Source organism: Anarhichas minor, unplaced genomic scaffold (genome assembly GCF_050575085.1).
Source record: "Anarhichas minor isolate MPS153535 unplaced genomic scaffold, ASM5057508v1 ptg000067l, whole genome shotgun sequence".
NCBI classification, from domain to species: Eukaryota; Metazoa; Chordata; class Actinopteri; order Perciformes; family Anarhichadidae; genus Anarhichas; species Anarhichas minor.
Window position 1 is genome coordinate 1406074 of NW_027466513.1, and position 19856 is coordinate 1425929.

Genomic DNA, 19856 nt, shown 5'->3' on the forward strand with positions numbered 1-19856 from the left:
TTTTCTGCCGTTCTGCTGCATTTTGTCTCGCTGATCTTTCGCTCCCATGTTCCAGGATCTCTCTGACCAGAGAGAAATGGCCAAACAGCCGGCCGGCGCCAGCGCTCCAGCCGGCTACATCCCGACGCAGCAGCCCGATGGAGCTGCGGGATTTACAGCAAACAAACCGGACAACACGGCCGCGTGCCCGCCGGCCACCCCCCACCACCACCCGGCGCCGCAGCCGCCGCCTCCGTGCAACGAGAGCAAAACTTTTTCGAACACGGAAAATAAACCGGGAGAACTGGACAGCAATAAAGCGTACGGGACGTTTAAAAGCGCCGCGCCGGCGGCCCCTGCATCCGTGGCCGTCAACTCGGCCTTCAGGAAGGATTCCGCCGGTTCGGCCCTCGGAGGGTCCGCCCAGTACGGCGACCCGCTCCGGGCCGCCGCGGAGCAGAACAACACCGCGGGCAACTGGACGGCTATGAGCCAGACCACCATCGTACTGGGAACAGATGGGAACACGTCTGTTCAGCCCGGCGCCGTGGCGGGGGTAAGTCAGCTTAAAGGAACCGTTTCCTTAACGAAGAGCGGCTGGTCTGAGAGCGGAGCGGCTGGAAGCAGGTGCGGATGTTTCCGCGTGTCGCTGACTGGATTAACCCCAAAACAGGGAAGGTGCAAACCCCTTCGGGGAGCTCTCAGATCAGGGCTGCTGATGTGTGATGGAGTGAAAGAGGGGGAATCCAGAGTCTGTGGTGCTGAGCTGTAATGTGAATCCCTTAAAAAAATGTGCAGGCTGGTTTTGTGTGTTTTCTGCACAGATGTGCTTTAAAAAGTGTTGCAGCTCGACAACTTCCGAGCTGAATCAGCAGAAGCTTGTGGCCTGACAATCGGATCAATCATGAGGCCATAGACTAGACCGATCGTTCATTATGGTGGTTTTTAAACTAAATGTTATTTAGCAATCCGAGAAAAGACAATAATTGATTTGATTATTTTCTTCCCTGTTGTAATTCAGGCTGTATTAATATTCCCACACAGCAGAGCTTCTGTGTACATGTGGGTGGACCCTGAGCTATTTGGCGTCCCTGCTGCGGTCCTCTGCACCATTCTGATCATGCAGGGATCAAAACTTTCAAACCCGCTAAATATTCGGAAACGAAACGAGCAAATGAATCCGTGTGGTGGATGATCAGATCAGCAGTCAGTGCAGAGGGAACCACACTACTAGTGTTTTTTTAAAAAATATATAAACCGATTTCCGGTGATTTGTTCTGCCTGATTTTTGATCACAGTTACAATGGTACCACGATTTGTGATAAAGGGGAATCAATTACGCTCTCGCAGTGTTTTTCGGTGTCCCCCCTGCGCCCACAGACACACTTGGTATGGCCCAGAAGCCCAGGTGTTACCCGGCAGACAGCACTGTAGTACATGAGACTGCGGATTGTTTCCAATCCCCCGCGAGGGCAGCCCCCCCCCCCACACACACACACACACTCACACACCCACCCCTCACACATTCTCACACGTACTGACGCACACGCACGCAAACACACACTCACACACACACACATATTCCCATGCATGGTGTTGTTTATGCATCTGAATATTCGTGCAGTTTCTTTTATGAATCTGCTCAGATCCCGCGGTGCAGCTGTGGGCTAATTGTGCATTTCTGTTCGTATTTGCTCACATTATATTAGTGGACCATTAGCAGCTTTTTTAATCATTACATCTTAGATTTAGGAGGTGCTTTCAAGCGAGGTTGTGGCAGTAATGGGCCTATTGAAGAGGAGTTTAATATACAGGCTTGTCATCGGAAAGCTGGTGCTGATCTCTGATTGTCAAACACATCTGTAACTGAGAACGAAAGTATCATTATGGAGACAGACAGAAATATTTTGTGAGGAAAAAAAAAAGGAAACTGCACCCAAAAACGTTTCTGTTCTCTGATGGGATACATTTGTATTTTTCAAAAAAGGAAATGTTTCTTTTGTTAGTAAAATGTATGTGTGCTTTTTCTCAAAAGAGTTGCATATTGTTGGTGGTTGTTGACTAAAGAATAGGTTCAGATTTCGTTATTAAATCCTTTCAGACCCAGACGCAGTGCTTTTATTAGTATTTGTTTAATGGTTAAACTTGGAGTGTGGGACAAGGCTATAGGTTTTATTCTGGAGAATAAATATTGTTTTTTCCCTCTTAGACTGACGATGATGACGAGAGTGGAGATGAGAATAAGGTCAGAGGAAACTGGTCCAATAAAATGGATTTTATTCTGTCCATGGTTGGCTACGCGGTGGGACTGGGGAACGTGTGGAGGTTCCCTTATCTTGCCTTCCAAAATGGTGGAGGTAAGAGTTTTAGGTCAATGCTTTTTAAACACGGAAACAAACCACAAATTCAGCTCAGAGAATGCAAATTGTTACCTGGTTTTAAGTCAGGCAGGGTTTGAATTATTTCCTATTGTGTTTTAGATGTTTCCTCCAATAGTAGGCCTTTAACCACGAGAAATTAGTACACAAAAAATGATAAATAAATAAAAAATCGGTTGTACAGGTGAGATTTTGTTCAGTGATTATTTCCATATGAAAAAAAACAAAAAAAGGAATAAAATGCACCACAATAATATAAATTGAACATAAAAACAGCTGTATAATATTAGTAATTCATAATAAAGTTCCTTAGATATGTTACAACAGTCATTATTATTATTAGTGTTAATGCACTAATTTGTTCAGCTATGCCTGAAGCCATTTACAGCTCATGTATGTGTTTAATCATTAATAAATGTAGCTAATGATCCACACTGTGTGCGTTGTTTAAACATAAACAGATGAGACGCAGACACCTGCAGCTTTTTCATTTGCGCTGATATTTCAGGCTTTTCCTGCCTCTTAAAGTGCGCTCTGTCAGCCTGCTGTTTCGTTTCCATGCAGGAGCCTTTTTGATCCCCTACCTGATGATGCTGGGCATCGCCGGCATCCCCATCTTTTTGATGGAGGTGTCCCTGGGCCAGTTTGCCAGCCAGGGGCCCGTGTCCGTGTGGAAGTGCATCCCAGCTCTGCAAGGTAAACTGCCACAAGTAAAAAAAAAAACTAAAAAAAAACGAACATTCAAAAATAAACCTCATATATTATCATCACGAGTTCTCTACTTTTCTTAAGAGTAATTTATATATTTCGTCTCATTTATTTATTTTAGGTTGCGGGATTGCCATGTTGATAATATCTGTCTTGATAGCCATATACTATAATATTATAATGTGCTGGACACTGTACTACCTGTTCGCTTCGTTGAAGGGCTCACTGCCATGGGCTAACTGTAGGAATGAGTGGAACACGGTGGAATGTAAGGACAAAGACATGCTGCTGTTAGGTAAGACGCACACCTTCACACACACACACACACACCTTCACACACACACACACACACACACACACACACACACACACACACACACACACACACACGCACACACCAAAAGCACCTCTCTCTCTCCACAATGCGCAATGCGTCATGACTCCCTCAGCTGAGGTGTCCTGCAGTATAATGAATCCTGACCTGTGATCTCTGCGGTGTTTTCACTCCTAAAAAAACACTTTGAAACCAGAGCACGTCTTTTATTTTGAATGATGCAGGCCAATCATATTTAAGGAGGCCCCCTGTGTGGCAGATTAAACTTAGAAAACATTTTATACAGTTTCGATTCTTCTTTTTGATATTTTACCTTTTAAATCTGCAGTGCAGCTGAAACAGTCTGTCTTTCAGCTTTTAAAAAAAAAAAATATTTTTATAAAATCATGGTCTCACTGTGAGTAACATGTGCGGGCAGGGCTTTGATGTCGATCCGCGTCGAATAAATATCGAAATTCCGTTCTTTTCGTGTAATATCTGCTCTGAGCGATTCTGTGAATTCAGCACAAAAAACTGCTTGCTTGACAAATTTACTGTACAGTCTGAGCTGCTGCAGTGCTGCAGTGAGCCCCGAGACTGACCCCTGCTGGCCGCTACACGAAGTACAGGCCGCCCGTTCAGCGCTGTGGTCGCTCTGCCACTCTCTCACCCTCATGGAGGAAAATATGTTATGAAGGAGAAATATTAGCAATAATATAGATCCGTTTAATGGACATGATTGATGAAGTACCCATGCAAGACGTGGTGCATTAATACGTCCACATCATATATTATATATTGCATATATCATGTAGTGGGGGTGGACAGAAATACATGAACATCTTTACAATCTCATACAACAGCCCTGCAAAAATAATAGAAATACTATGTTTACTTAGTTTTTATTTTTCCCATTTTTGTGTCAAAAAAGACGGCTATCAAGTCGGATTTTTTTAAAGCTATATTTTCATATTTTCTTTATTATTTCAACCCCATTTAGTTACAGAAAACTCTGTCTTTCTCTGCCTCTGAGTGTTTAAGTCATTGCTTTGTAAAAGATAATATGCAGTTGTTTTTTTTGTCGTGAATTTAGACAAATACATTCTCAGTGGAATTACATGTGTTCTGCATTAAAATGCCTTAAAAGCAGGATATAAAGAATGTAAGATATACAAATATATATATATATATATATATAACTCTTGTCTTCACATTCTGATGTGTTTGCATGAACAATTGTGGTTTTCTTATCTAATCTTTCCTGGAGCATCTGAAATGAGACACACATTCAGTATAATCATTTCTGTTATTCACATCTGGCCGCTCGGTCCAGTTCTCACTGAGGAAGTCTCCAGACAGGCCTCCTGTCAGCACCTCCTCTCTCCTCAAAGCCAGATCCATCTGTTTGCTCTCAGTGTGAACAGCTGAGCGGACAGTAAGCTCTGTCCCACAGCAGCACTCTGCCGTGTCTCTCCCAGTTGACGTGTGTTGGTTTCTGATTGGAACAGACACGTGCATCCTGCGGGACAGAAACATCACCTCCATCAAGAACTCCACTTTCTGTCTGTCCGAGAACGCCGTGGGAAACCTGACGAAGCTGATAAACATGACCGTGGACAGCAACAAGACCTACGTCAGCCCCAGCGAGGAGTACTTCAAGTGAGTGTATGAGCTTCTGGCTGATGAAAAAACGCCTTTTAAAGTAGTATGAGGAACACAAAGTAGACCTGTACAGTTTGGTTTACGGTCTAATTTACATTGTTCTTTATATGTCCACAGATGAGACATTAAACCAAAAATATTTTCAGTTACTCTCTCTTGGTCGTGAGGAGGACCTGTAAATCTTTGAATTCAACACACACACAAAAAAAACTAGAGTTTTATAAAAGTTTCCCCTGTCAATGTTCTGCAAAACATTTCCTAGAAGTGTTCTTCTCTTTAAACAAGTGCGTAATTCGCCATTGTAGTAAAAGTATTACCGATCATTTCTGTTAAAACGCACAAATATTACAACTGCAACTCAACAAAATACAAAACTGCAAGATATAATAACGCAACGATCTGCAAAAAGAATAAAGATGAATAGGTTGATTTGTGTTGAAATAATCTTACTGCCCTATTGCGTTATGTTTAAGTTTACCGAGATGTGTTTTCAGGCTGAGTTTGGCTGTTTGAATCACACCTGCAGGTACAATGTGTTGCACATCTCTAAAGGAATCGAATACCCAGGAGACATCCGCTGGCCTCTGGCAGGCTGTCTGCTCCTGGCCTGGTTCATCGTCTACTGCTCTTTAGCCAAAGGAATCAAGTCATCAGGGAAGGTAACAGCACGCACAAAAACTCCTCTTCTGCTTTTTGCACCTTTTTTGTTGCCAGCTGTAGAAGAAACAACCTGTGGGGGGGGGGGGGGGGGGGGGGCTTCCCTAACCCTTCACAGATGAAAGTGGCCCCTAGTGATGAAATGTGGCACATTTAAGAAGTGAGCCCTCAGCAAGGGAAAGCACTCATGTTTAGATTGGACAGCTCTTGATGTTACCAAGGGTTTGCTTCTCACAGCTCGTTGTATTTCGAATCGACCTCTCAGAGAGTAAAATGCCCAGATTCATCCACAGCCGAGAGAGCGTTGTTCCCTTGTGAGTCTGTGTGTTTGTATGTCCGTGGACAGAGGCAGTCACAAATCTTACCAGGTTTGTAGTTGAGATCAAATTGAAGGCCGGGTTCGAAGATGGTTGTGGTCTGAACAAGGGTGCTAGAAGTAACACACATAACACACATAACACACATTTCTGCCAATAGATCTCCCTAAATGCTCCACACTGTTCCTTTAAAGTTGTTCAAGGCCTGAAATTAATTATCTTTCAAATAAGAAGCGAACAAAACAACACATAAATACTTTTGATAGTGGTTTCTAGAAAATGTGTGTATCTATTTTCCTCTCTTGAAGGAGGACAGGCAACATGCAGAGGAAACGTTTGACAGTTTATTCAGATTCTTGTGTAATGACGCCCTCTACTGGAGGTAGAGGTGACACACACTGTGGCAACTTTTAGAGACCTCAGTTTGCACAGTTAAAACTGCACCAATAGATTTGCATGTTTCATCATGGGAAAACATGGACATCTTCAATTTTATGAGGTGGTGAGTGAGTTACTTATTACATTACAATGCAGCTGCAGAAATGCTTTGACAACTCTTATTGTTGGTGCATCAGGAAGACGCTTAATTATGATCATAATCTATATGTGGGGAAAATTAAGGTTTAAGTCTATTATGACTGTACCAAAAATTGAATATGGCATACATTGCAGAAAGGGAGAAATAAGAATTCAATATGAAATTAAGTAAATCAGACACAAAAGAACACAAAATAAATGAATGTGTGTGAGATGACGGAGTTGACACACTGCTACGTGACTTCACACTGAATGCTCTCTCATAATAATCAGAAGCAGCTCTCTCCACAGCTGCTTCTTTTCAGAACCTCTGATTTCCAGTAATTCTCCTCCTCTCTCTCTCTCTTATTTGGTCTCCTCTCTGCTCAGGTGGTGTATTTCACAGCCACGTTTCCCTACGTGGTGCTGGTCATCCTGCTCATCAGAGGGGTAACCCTCCCCGGTGCCTTCGACGGCATCCTCTACTTTATCACACCGAAGTGGGAGAAGCTGAGCGATGCAAAGGTACCCGACGCCCACGCGTTTAATTCACCCGTGATGTGCGCTTTGCTCCGTCCTTTCCTGCTCTTGACCTGCAGCTCTCTCCCCCCCCCCCCCCCTCCTCTGTCAGGTGTGGAAAGACGCAGCCACTCAGATCTTCTTCTCTCTGTCGGCGTCTTGGGGAGGCCTCATCACTCTCTCTTCCTACAATAAGTTCCACAATAACTGCTACAGGTAAACACACAAAAGGTAAACCATGCTTCTGGCAGACACATTCAAACTGTCTCCGTAGACACTGTATCTGTCCTGTACGTCTGATAGAAATGTCAATAATAAATGTCACTCTTTGCAGCCTGCAGTTCAGTGTTTCTGTCATTTCCTCTCACCTGAAGCATTCCCCCGCTGAAATATTGTTGTGTTTTATTTATCACACATCCCTCACTCAGTTCAAAACATATATTAAAGGTACTTTTTATTGTAAACACCTGAACGCACAAAACATCTCTCTTGTGTGCTGAAAACAGATTTGAAAATGAACAAATTTAAAGAAAATATTTTGTAGAAATATATTTCTTTCATGTGAACACAACTCAGCAAATGAAAAAGATGCGTGAGATCATTTTAGATATTTATATACACACACATAATTATCTTTATATGTGTGCATATTTTCTGCAAAGTTTTGCTATGAAAATACCTTCAATAAAGGTGTACACCTTCTGTAAATTCCCCACAGCTTTTAGAGGTCTCTATGTGCAATATATATTCCTGCCACCAGATGGCGCCATTGTGCCATCACTTGTTATATGTAGCATGTTTTTCTGCGTGATTTCAGTTACTCAAGCAGATTTGTGCTTATTCGGCTTCTGTTTCTCTCTTTCCTCTTTCTCCATGCAGTGATACTATTATTGTGACATGTACAAACAGTGCCACCAGTATATTTGCTGGGTTTGTCATCTTCTCGGTCATTGGTTTCATGGCACATGAGTTGAAAGTGCCGATAGAGCAGGTGGCAGATGAAGGTAAGACACCAAAGCGGCAGGCAGCAGCCGCTGCTCACTGAAACACGCCTGAAAGTTTGACCTCATGATCTGCTGTGGAGAATGTGTGTGTGTGCATCGTTATTTACTTGTGTGTGTGTGTGTGTGTGTGTGTCAGGTCCAGGCATAGCGTTCGTGGTGTATCCGGAGGCTCTGACCAGACTTCCCCTGTCTCCTTTCTGGGCGATCATCTTCTTCCTCATGCTCCTGACTCTTGGCCTGGATACCATGGTAACCACTGCTCCCTCAATCTGTGTGTGTGTGTGTGTGTGTGTGTGTGTGTGTGCTTTTTTATGTCTAGAATTAAGTAGTTCCTATGTCCTTATAATAAAGATGAGGAAACTCTTCCAGAGGATAGCTAATAATGCCAGCTTTAAAGACACAATCTGACATTTAGGAATTAAAAGCATGTATGGAAAAATTCAACATCACTGTAAAGAAACCTGTTTGTCATCTGAGCCAGATTGAAACTAATTCTCTTTACATCCCGACAGCAATCAATTAATCAAAGGCTGTGACAAAAAAAGACACAAATCTGTCTGTCGCAGCACTGTAACAAGCCCGTCCAATCAGTTCCTGCCTGCACGCACTCTGTTTTCATTTGTTTACATGTTGTGTTGTTAGCTGCCAAGCTAGCCGCTAGTCCATCCAAACATCAGTTGGGTTTTGTTCATGGTAGCTTGAAAGCTAATTATATACAATACAGTATAGTTAATATGTGCAGTGGTTGTTTGTCAAGAAATAGCTTGTGTGCTAACGCTAAGCGTTCAGAAATCCACAATGTCTTCTTTCAATTCCACGACTTACGACCTACATCAATCCTACGACCCACATTTAGAAAGAAGATACAGAGAAACACGAGCTACTTTAGCTGCTACATGTTCCACTTTACACTTTAGCATCTAGTTGCTCAATTTGTTTGGTTCTGTTGTTTGTTGCTGGACAGGAAGTGTACAGTTGGTCTATCAGGACCTGATCAATACAAAACAAAACAAGAAAATCAGCTAAGACAGACACGTTCTATTGCTGTAAAAACAAAATATTGGGTTGACAGAGGCTAACAATTGCAGCTGCAGAGTTGGGGATAATTCTCTCTTGGTTTGTCACAGCAAATTCAGATTATGCATGTTCATGCGATTTAATTTCAATATCAATATCGTTAAATTAAAAGTAATGAAAATGGTCCTTTAGTTCATATTTTTTTTAAAGCATTTGTAAATTCATTTTTTGGGTGTCGGTTTGTGAGAGAAGACAGTTTAACTAGTGACTGCAACTCCAAACAGTCTGCTGGTTGAGGATCTCTTTAGTTTCATAACATCAGCAACCTTTATGTCAGAGACAAGAGTTTCTTAAGTAAACACTCAACTTTGGCAGCGGCATCCAGCTATGTTTAAACGCTGCACACATTGACCCAATTAACATAATTACCCATACACACCACCCACTGGGACTGATTTCAGCTGAAGTGCTGGAGCTCTCCGGGTACTTGAGCAAGAAGGGGGTCTGTGTGATTGGAGTGAGCGAAATTAAGTTGACCTTAAAGTCAACAACACTGACGTAAGTTTAAATACAATTAAAGTACTTGCGTTTTTTAGTCAACATTTTTCCCTATTTTCTGACATCGTGTAGACTAAATAATAAAAACGGCTTTAGCCAGTTTAAGGTGAATGTACACTAATGAAAACACAAATTAATATAATATTCCATTTCAGCTAATAGAGCCCAGAAAATGCTACACACTGGCCCTTTAAATGATACATTACGAAACTCAATATACAATTAATTTAGATTCCTTATCTTGTCTTTCTATTATTAATCAATAATTGCATTTTAAAAAGGAATCACAAAATGTTTATTTCCCAAAGGATTACTGTTTGCTATCTTAATTTTTTTCTTTTGGAAAATTGATTGAAAACCATAATTTTATACACTTTTAAAACTGCACTAACTAGTTTTTTTTTATATTAACAATGGATCAAATGCGTATTTGTAATGTGAAAGATGTCCCTCTTCGTGACAAGCCCACAGTGAATTACCACCCAACTCTGCTGCTCCCTTCAGCTCGGAAGAGCGTTTTAGTGTCTTTCAGCTAACTGTTTGTTTTTTTCCTCCAAAGCCTCATCACCTGTGTTTTGGGGCTCAGGGGAAAGAGAAAGTTTTTCTTTCATCACAAGGTTGTTGCTTCGAACCCCTTCTTTTCCGTTCCACATATCGAAGTGTGACACTTAACCCCAACTTGCTCCCTCTTTACAGCAGCCCACTGCTCCTAAAAAATGCTGAGAATGTGTTAAATACAGATATCAAATTAGATGTTTTTATAAGACGATTGTAATAAACATTACATTTATTTTATTATTCTTTTTTTCAGCAGCATGCGGGCTGTAATCAGATAAACCCACTGTATACTACCTGCTCAAGACCAAACAGCAAACAAACAAAGTTATCAATTAGCTAATGAATAACATTTAGCTTCCAAAGAGCCACATATTTCCCTCAGGGGTTGATGGGGACCACATTGGAGCAATAAGAGAGTGAATATTGAACCTAATCCATGTCTCTAAATGAGAAATAATGTTGCTTTGTGGCTCCTGGATTTGCAAATTTGTTTGCCACGATAATTAGATATTGTGATATTTGTTATTTATGCTCCGCTACACTTCGAAGTTAAACAACTGTAAATGTGTCGGTTACTTCACTGATTGATTCCCGATGTAACTTCAGTGAACAAACACTTCAGTCTCCGGGATGTTTTCAAAGTCCAGACCAGCTCCAGATACAATCCTGGGCAAAGAGTTCCAGATGAAACACCAACTCCTTTAAGTGCACCGCGATGCTCCTGGGCCGAGCGGAGGAGCAGAGGGCACAGCGGCGCATTAAGACTCAAGTCAACAGTAATAGTAATGATGATGTTACTTTGCCTTGGCAGCGGGCAGCTCCGAGGGGAGGGCTGGTGGCGTTGTTGAAGAAAGGAGCTCGACGGTAATAGGCTTGGGATGTTGATGGGAAATTAGTTTTGGGAGCTCAGGAGGAAGTGGAGGAACGGAGGGGAGGCAACGGGTTTCTACAGTACGCACACACATACACAAACTATACCAACCTCCCGCAATTTGCCTGATTGTATATTCATCCACTGCTGTCCTCTGGGTTCTGAGCCCATTTTACCATCATGTTACGTTTGCTAATGAAATCTGCTCCTCCTCGGGATTAGGATAATGTTCTTTATTTGTTTTGGAAATAAATGAAATTACGGTAAAATAATGTTTATATTGAATAAATCGTAGACGAACGGCTCACAACACTGGATACTGAATTTCTACAGCGGCACCTGCTCTGATTCAAATGAGGCAAACCTGCTGACGGGAGGCTTTTCAGTTGAAACGCTGCTGCACACGGGGCACTTTTCAGTAATTCTGCATTGGAGACAGCCAATCAGGATCTGCAGAACTGTTTTTTTTTGTTTGCTCAAACATATGATTAAACATGGAGAAATTGACTTTTTCCCTTCCTTATCCCCTCTTCTCTTTTTCTTCCCTTTCTCTCTTCTTCCTCCCGCTCATCTCCATCCCCAGTTTGCCACCATTGAGACCATCGTAACCTCCGTGTCAGACGAGTTCCCCAAATACTTGAGGAAACACAAACCCGTCTTCACCCTGGTCTGCTGCTTCTGCTTCTTCTTCCTGGGCTTTCCCATGATCACAGAGGTACGACACAATAACACACATCTATGTACGTACACACTGATGCAACCCCCCCCTCCGCGCGGGGACACTTTTTGAGCGTCCTGCTGCGACCCTGTCTTTGAATAAGACGACAGGTTTCTGCATGTAAAGCGAAGCCGCGGCCCTCAGAGGGACAGGCTCAGTGAGTGGAACAAGAGAGGCTGAGTCTTATTAAAATCTCCCCAGACAGCTTCAGAGGGCAAAATCCAGCCTAAAGCTGGATTCATACATGTCGTTTCTTTTGATCTGGTACAAGTCTGTGTGAAAGTTATGGCCATGGACAAGTCAGAGGGGAGGAGGGGAGGGGTGTCGTTGTAAGATGAAGCCTTGCATTGTTTTTGGTAACACTTTGTTTGTGTGTTATTGACAGAGTGGGATGTTCATGCTGCAGTTGGTGGACACATTCGCAGCCTCCTACTCTTTGATGATCATTGCGATCTGCGAGCTGGTGGGGATTTCGTACCTCTATGGTGAGTAAAGCTGCTCCTGCTTCATCTCAAAACTGAAAGTCTGAAGCCCTGCTAGTGGCCACTCGAGGGTGTAATGTTAGTGTTACATCCCATAATGTGGAAATGAACAAACGCCGTTCTGACAGTTTTGTTGTTGTCTCTTTGTTAAAAGAGTAAAACGCATTAGGATTCATACTGAGGATATTTACACCAAATTGATGCTGATCTGGTTAGTTTTTGTCAACATATCTTGTTATGGAGCTAAAAGTTGGAGGGATTGACTGAACGATCCTTAGAATCGGTTGTTTGCAGGTCAAAATAACAAATATCAGATAACCTCGATCACACTTTTGATTATGTCCCTTAAAAAAACTTTTTCCGTTTTGAAGATAAAATTCTTTATTTAGATTAGAAGCAATGACCTATCTAACATTTGCAGCACGATAGTTAGACCCTTGAAGCCCGGTGAAGACACTTTAGAACTGTTTTCACAGACTGCATAGTCCTCCTTATAACTAGTGAACTCCCTTCGACATGTACATTCAGTGGAGTGACCCTTTAACGATTTCCTAAACCTAAAGTAATTTCATCAGTTAAACTGCTGGTTTTGGTGTCTTGACTTTGTCTAGGGCCCAATCCCAGTGCTTCCACTGGTAACCCCGTGTTTAACGTTACATTGCCGTAAAATGTGGGTATTTCCCTTGGGCAAAGTCTGCAGAAATGCGGATTTACGGAAAGGGTTCATAAAGAGCTAAAAATGTCTGCAAGACAGCCCTCAAACGCTCGATGATTTGACAGTGGGACAGCCCTAAACCCTCACGGACCTGTGGGAGCGCGCCTTTAATATCCGTGGGTCCGTGAGTGTGGAGATTGGGATTGGGCCTATGTGTAAAAGGTACAACGTGTTATTCCAGCCGTGACCACTAGGGGTCTCTGTTGTAATGTATAAGTCACACAATCACGTGCGCGCACACACACACACACCTAAAAACACACACGCAGGCAGAGAGAGCTCAGGTGTGTGTCAGAAAGGCCGTTACCAAGCAGCCAAGCGAACGGCTCTCCTCCAGTTTGTCAGAGCATCAGTTCAGGTGACATATTGAAATGATTGTGTGACTCTGCCTCTTCATGTCACTCAGTGTTATCCGTCAATAAAGTCAAAGAGGAATGAAGCCATCTGCTCCCGGGCTTTTTCTCAGGGACGACAGAAACCGATACACTCTCTCTCTCTCTCTCTCTCTCTCTCTCTCTCTCTCTCTCTCTCTCTCTCTCCGTCCCTCTCTCTCTCTAGTCCTTTTTAATGAACCTTATTAAACCCAGGTCACTCTCTGTACACCCTCAGTCTGACTACCTCCCATGTTCTTTTATTTCATTTCTCTTCTGCTTCATTTTTGTCTCTGCAGGGCTGCAGAGGTTCTGTGAGGACATTGAAATGATGGTTGGTTTCCAGCCAAACCGATTCTGGAGAATCTGCTGGGCCTTTGTGACTCCAACCATTCTGACGGTACGTTTCTTTTCGCTCATCTCATTCTGTCTCAGACACACACACACACACACACACACACACACACACACACTCACAAAAACACATATTGTAAAGTCAAGACAATTTTATTTATATCGGCCTATATAACAAATCACACATTTGCCTCAGGGGGGCTTTACAATCCCTACAGCACACGACACCCTCTGTCTTTTTCGACCCTCGCTTCGACATGTGCGGCCTAAAATGTTTCCATTTTCACTGCCGCCTTTCAAGTCCATTGATTTGCAGTCGGAACGGAACAGAGGAGAAATTGCCCCTGCTGCACAAAAAAATGGAAAATGATTTCTTCCTTCCAATTCCTGTCACGTCACCAAGTCTGGAGTTGTTTTTGTTTTTCAAAAGGGTACCTTGCCAAATAGTTGGTGTGATGTCAGTTCAGCTGCCGTTTCTAGAGAAACTGTGTATGCTGCGTATTAGAGTCTGTACACTCTAATGCGAAGGGGTTTAGCAGCATTCATGTTAGAAATTGTAATGGAATCCACTGTAGCTCTAAAGCAGAGGTGATGATGACAAATGGAGCAGCAGTCGGGCCGCTGGTCATCTTGCTGCTCTCTCTCTCTCTCTCTCTCTCTCTCTCTCTCTCTCTCTCTCTCTCTCTCTCTTTCTCTCTCTCTCGCTCTCTCTCTCTCTCTCTCTCTTTGAGAGATCAGATTTCCTCGGGGAGCCCATTGATGCACGACCCCAAGCTAATCTATTTCTGTCTGCCTTCCTTTTTTTCTGTTTGTTTTCATTTTCTTCCACTTATTCTAATCCTTCTCAGACAAATTTGCTGTAGATAGGAGGTATATATTTCTTTCCAACCCTGTCCCTTTTTTTGTACTCACTGCACATATAGTAAAAAGGAAGGTCTCATTTACACCGTCATCCATCCTCTTATTGATATGGAACAGTGGACACAGCTTTAGCTGTGTGTCCTGACTGAGTCCAGTACAGTTAATTGGGAAGAAACCTACTGTACAGTCCTTGTTGACTACATCAGACCATAAGTCCAAAAATGTTGGCCATTATTTCAAGATTTACAGTCATTTTTATTCTTAGGATTTACATCTGACGGATGCAGAGATGGCAAGTTATTTAGTGATCAATTACAGAAGTAATCCCTCATATTTGCTTTCATAGTTTAGCCTCACACTAGCTTTGCATGAGTGATTTGTTTCCCTGAAGGCTTGTGGGGTTTTCTGACATTACTTGTATTGAACTCTAGTAAACTTTAACCGTGTGTCCCGTACATAGTGGTAGAAGTTATGAGGAGCATGAAGTTGGAACACAACTTGCAGACTTGTGCGTCAGTCAGTAAAACCAGTCCATTCGTGACGGTCCCGTTCCAGAACCGGAGGTCATCTTGGTTTTTCTCTGCAGCTTGACAGTGACCTTCAGACAAAGAACTTACGAGATGTTTCTGTGGGACCAAACTGTCCAAATGGCTGCAAATGTTTTATAGAGTTCTCAAAAGGAAACTAGTGCTTTCAAAATCTTAGGAAAAGCTACAAAATAGCTACAACTATAGAATTATGCATTTCCAGGTTGTGTTGACAATTTACAGCACAACCAGGCGGCAACCTTCGGTTCTGACAAGTGAAGCCAATGCTGAGGTGCCTTAAACTTACATTATTTCTAATGGCCAGCAGGGGGCGACTCCTCTGATTCATTCCCTCAGTAAACGGTGTAATTATCAGTTTATGTTCTCAATCACTAGTTCCAAGTCTTCCATACAACATGATGTTCATTTAGTAAACTATGGTCCCATTTAGAGTCAAATAGGCCATGAAGCAGAGTATGCTTTAGGGCGGGGCTTACTGTGATTGACAGGTTCCCGCTACCAGACATCTGCGTCTCTACGTCACTCCTTTGCAAAACAATTATGATCACTTCCCTTCACTCAAAGCAAAGACGGCGACGGCCAAAACTCCGAACTCCAGGCTTCAAAACCGCAGTCCACAAACGACTACAGTCTATGAGCACAACATGCACAGAGTTACAGCTTTACACCAGTAATGAATAGTATAATACTGTATATACTATATAATGCTAGTATTGACATATTGCAAATGATAAACGTGGGTATTTTTATACATTTAGCAGTTTATTATACCTGTGGAGCTGACCAGTACAACCACAGCCTTAGCTGTCGCCACTCAGCAGCGTCACTGAAGCATTAGCTGAAGCTCGAGGACACTGCTGCAGTAGTTCTTGAAGGTAACAGAGAAGGCATCTGACCTAACGCACATTTCCTGGATTCCCTGGTCTGTGCAGGGCATCCTGGGACTTAGTCTGTACCAGTGGAAGGGGATGACGTACGAGGACTACACCTACCCCAACTGGTCCATGGTTATGGGCTGGCTCATGGTCTCCTGCTCCGTCATCTGGATCCCCATCATGTTCGCCGTTAAGATGTACCTCGCCCCCGGCACCTTCAGAGAGGTAATAATGGAGACAAAGCTGTGACCAGACATTTTTTCATGTACACACACACACACACACACACACACACACACACACACACACACACACACACACACATCCTGTCGGCGAAATCAATATTCTCAACCTTCGCTCATTAGCAGGGAGAGGCGGACTGCTGGTTGAGTATTAATTTGACCATTCTTTTTCTGCGAGTCCATAGGTCCCTTTTAAATACTCAGAATGATGGATGATGATGATCGTGGCTTTATCTCCCAACGTCTCTGTTCCCTCAGCAGCTCTCACAGCTGCCTCAGTCAAAGGCCGTCCTCCAACTTCACATTTAAATCTCTTTCCTTTCTTTGACTGTAAGAAGTACATGATCATCATTGTTTTCACTCATACATTAGGGCAGGGGTTCTCAACCAAAATCCATTTTGTGTCACTGCATCCGAGGGAAAGTAAGCTACCAGTGGCCAAACGTGTTTGTCTGCACCTATTGGCGTGGTGAGATTCAAACTTAACTGTAAATGACAATACAAGCGGAGTGCTTGTTCAGAACACGTTCAGAACAGGTCGAACGCTCGGCCTGTAGTGTTGCTGCTTGCAGCTTTTTTCGAGAACCGCTCATACAAACACCTTCACACCGGTCATGACACAGTTGCGTCACACACCCACGTCTATTACACGCCCCGAGGCTACTCACGGATCAGTGGTGAAATACACTCTGGTTCAGGGGGAAAAACACCAGGGGCAGACTTTACCGATGACAACCTGGGCCTGGGGCCCCCAACTAGATATGAAAATAATTGAATGATGTTACTATTCTAAGTGATTGTACGCCAGAGTAACTTACAAAGGGCCACAACAGCAGTTAAAAAATATGCGACTAATCTATATACTACTTACTGTGTACTTCTACATCGCAGTCATACTTTTACCTGACAGAGAAATGTTCTGTTAATACTTAAAATATAATGAATTATTATTCATAAAACTATCCAGCATTATATTGGAATTGATAGCTCTACCTTGAACAGACATGAAGTTATTTATGCAAGTAAATCTATTTCACACATTTCAGACCCAGAGGCAACCCTAAGTGCTTCACAGATTACACAATAAATGCATACAAACAATAAAAGCAAGCAAGTACTTACTTGCATTTAAGAGCATTTAAGTGCATTGTGCTGATAGCGCCTCTATTTCACTCTTCACTTGAAGTGCAAATTTGAATGCAGTACTTTTACTGTTAAATAAGCTATAAATGGAATTCAGAGCACATCTATGATTCAGTCAGTGCCGGCCGGGATTCCCAGAGCGCCGTTCGCTTGTCTGTTCAAAGTTTAATACTGTTGAACATGTCACGTGTCCAAATTGCACCAAATTTGCCACTGGGTCACCAGCAAAACACCCGCCCTGTGTGAAGTGAATTCAGATGAGCAGCTGTCGAGATACGCGGAGAAAACGCAGACAGACGAGTGGATTCCTTGCTTTATAAAACAACAACAACAAAACAACTCAACCTGTTTTGATGCTTTATTGATTTTGAGATGAGGCATGAAATCCGTCTTTACATCAGGAGCTTCAACAACCAAGCTATTGTTAGAGACAACAATTCTGTGCCCCACCCCCCCACTTCAGGTCAGACTTGATGTATCTGCTCCTCCCGTATAAACCTCCCCTGTGTGTTGCCTCTCCTCTCGCAGCGCCTGAAGCTGGTCTGCTCCCCTCAGCCCGACTGGGGTCCGTTCCTGATGAAGCACCGCGGAGAACGCTACAAGAACATGACCGACCCTCTGGGAACCAACTCCCTGGGCCTCAAGCTGCCCCCCAAGGACTTCCAGCTCGGCTCCTACCAGTAGCAGCCGCCCGTGCAGCACCGCACGCACCACCTCCAACCCCTGCAGGGAGCACCGGGAGCGGGTCAACCTCCATCTCTTGTTCTCCCTCCTCCTCCTCTCTCTTTCTCCCGTCCGTACGTCACCCTCTTTGTTCCCTGTCTTCCCCCCTGTATCATGGATGTGGAAACAGGCCCCCTTTCCTCTTCCTTCTCTTCTTCTTCACCACTTCCTCTCTTCTCTCACGGAGGAGTGGAGTCTACTCCTCCGCTGCTGCTTTGTACTCGGTTAACGGGCTATCATTGCCCCCCACACATGACCACTGATTACTTCAGAACCCTTCCCAGGGATTGTTATTCCAAGAGAAAATTGTGTCATAAAGTGGCACAGCTCAGACTGCACTTGCAATATTAGACTCACCATAGCTGCTCCCTATGGAGTCCTGTATGTATGTGTGTTTGTGTGTGCGTGTGCTCTCATATTTGTGTGTAGAGATAATGAATCATCTTGGTGCGAGCAGACACAGGAAAACAAAAAGAAAATTGAGCGACAGAGAAGCAGCGTTTCAACGAGCTCGGCAGGGTGTTTTGTTCCATCTGTGTATAAAATTTCCAACGGCAATACAAATAATATCAACTGCCTTGGGGAGAAAAAAAAAAGCAGCAAAAACAAAAAAAAAGCACTGGTGTCACATTTTGTTCCTATCCAACAGTATATATGTATATTCACTCTAGCTACTGCTCAGTTGCTCTTGCTTTGTCAGAATCTGCAATGTGTGCCTCCTACGTCCCAGTAGAGTAGCGGATGCATCCTGATTACCACTTTCAGATAGGCCTGGATGACTCTGCAGTATGATAGAAGCTTGGATCTAATTTATCTCTCCGAGTCCGAGGGACCATTTGTGATACCCTCTCTCTTTGTCTGTTTAGTAAGTGTTATTCCACCTCGTATTCTCCTCTATTGTATTATCCTAGAATGTAAAGGACACATTCCTAACGTAGGAAACCACTAGAGTCGTCTATCCTCCCTCTAGTAACATGGCCATTTAACCCTTTTAAGTCTCGAAGATCTGACCCGATAGTCACTCTGTGCATATATTTTAGACGCCGTATTTATCTCTGTATGTGTCGTGAACTTGTCAAGCCATTTGTGAAAACCATCTTTACAATGTGCATCACATCAGTAGAGTAACAGTATAATATATATATATATATAAATAATTACATGCATATACAGATATATATAAATAGCCTTCAGCCGAGGAGAGAACTAGAAACATAAGCGATTGAGAGTGTGAGTGCATTTGTGTGTGTGTGTTCATGTCTCTCTGAACACCACGTTTCTCTTGCTAGCTGTGTAATATCTTGTACAAAGTGTACACTTCTTTAAAAAAAAAAATGGCCTCCCTCTTTCCTGGAAGTGTACTTTGTCTCTTGTTGTTTGTGGTAGACCTCTGGAGACCTCTTTGCCATTTCAGACTTAAGCCTCTTGCTTCTCTGTATGTCCACGTGAAAACAGGGTCTCAGGTATACTCGATTCCATCCGACTACCCCGGTAGTTGCAGGAATAGCAGCATTCAGTGCATAGGAAACACAGAGTAGAGCCATCCTTATGCTAAACTATATTGGAAGCAGTGTGCAAGTGTGTCGCAAAGGAGTGGAATCAAGATACTACTTCCTGATGACCTCACTGCAGCATCACTTTGCTTTTTGCTTGCTGTTGCTTAAACGCGCCTTGCGATGATTATAAGGGTGAGTTAACCTATTTTGACGAACTGCGTGCAATGCTAAATCAAGTATCTTGGTTTATCTAACATAGTTAGATGGAAAA

At 43.0% G+C, this 19856-nt stretch overlaps 1 protein-coding gene across 1 annotated transcript; it reads left to right on the forward strand.

Annotated features, from left to right (window-relative positions):
* Nucleotides 1-466: 466 nt before the first annotated feature.
* Nucleotides 467-18050, forward strand: slc6a5 (solute carrier family 6 member 5). The gene is made up of 15 exons (XM_076078611.1): nucleotides 467-556; nucleotides 2189-2336; nucleotides 2922-3053; nucleotides 3187-3360; nucleotides 4887-5037; nucleotides 5567-5699; nucleotides 6921-7055; nucleotides 7162-7265; nucleotides 7929-8053; nucleotides 8190-8302; nucleotides 11641-11772; nucleotides 12161-12260; nucleotides 13643-13743; nucleotides 16039-16206; nucleotides 17895-18050. The coding sequence occupies exons 1-15, from the start codon at nucleotides 467-469 to the stop codon at nucleotides 18048-18050; spliced, it is 1962 nt and encodes a 653-aa protein (XP_075934726.1).
* The last annotated feature ends 1806 nt before the right edge of the window (nucleotides 18051-19856 follow it).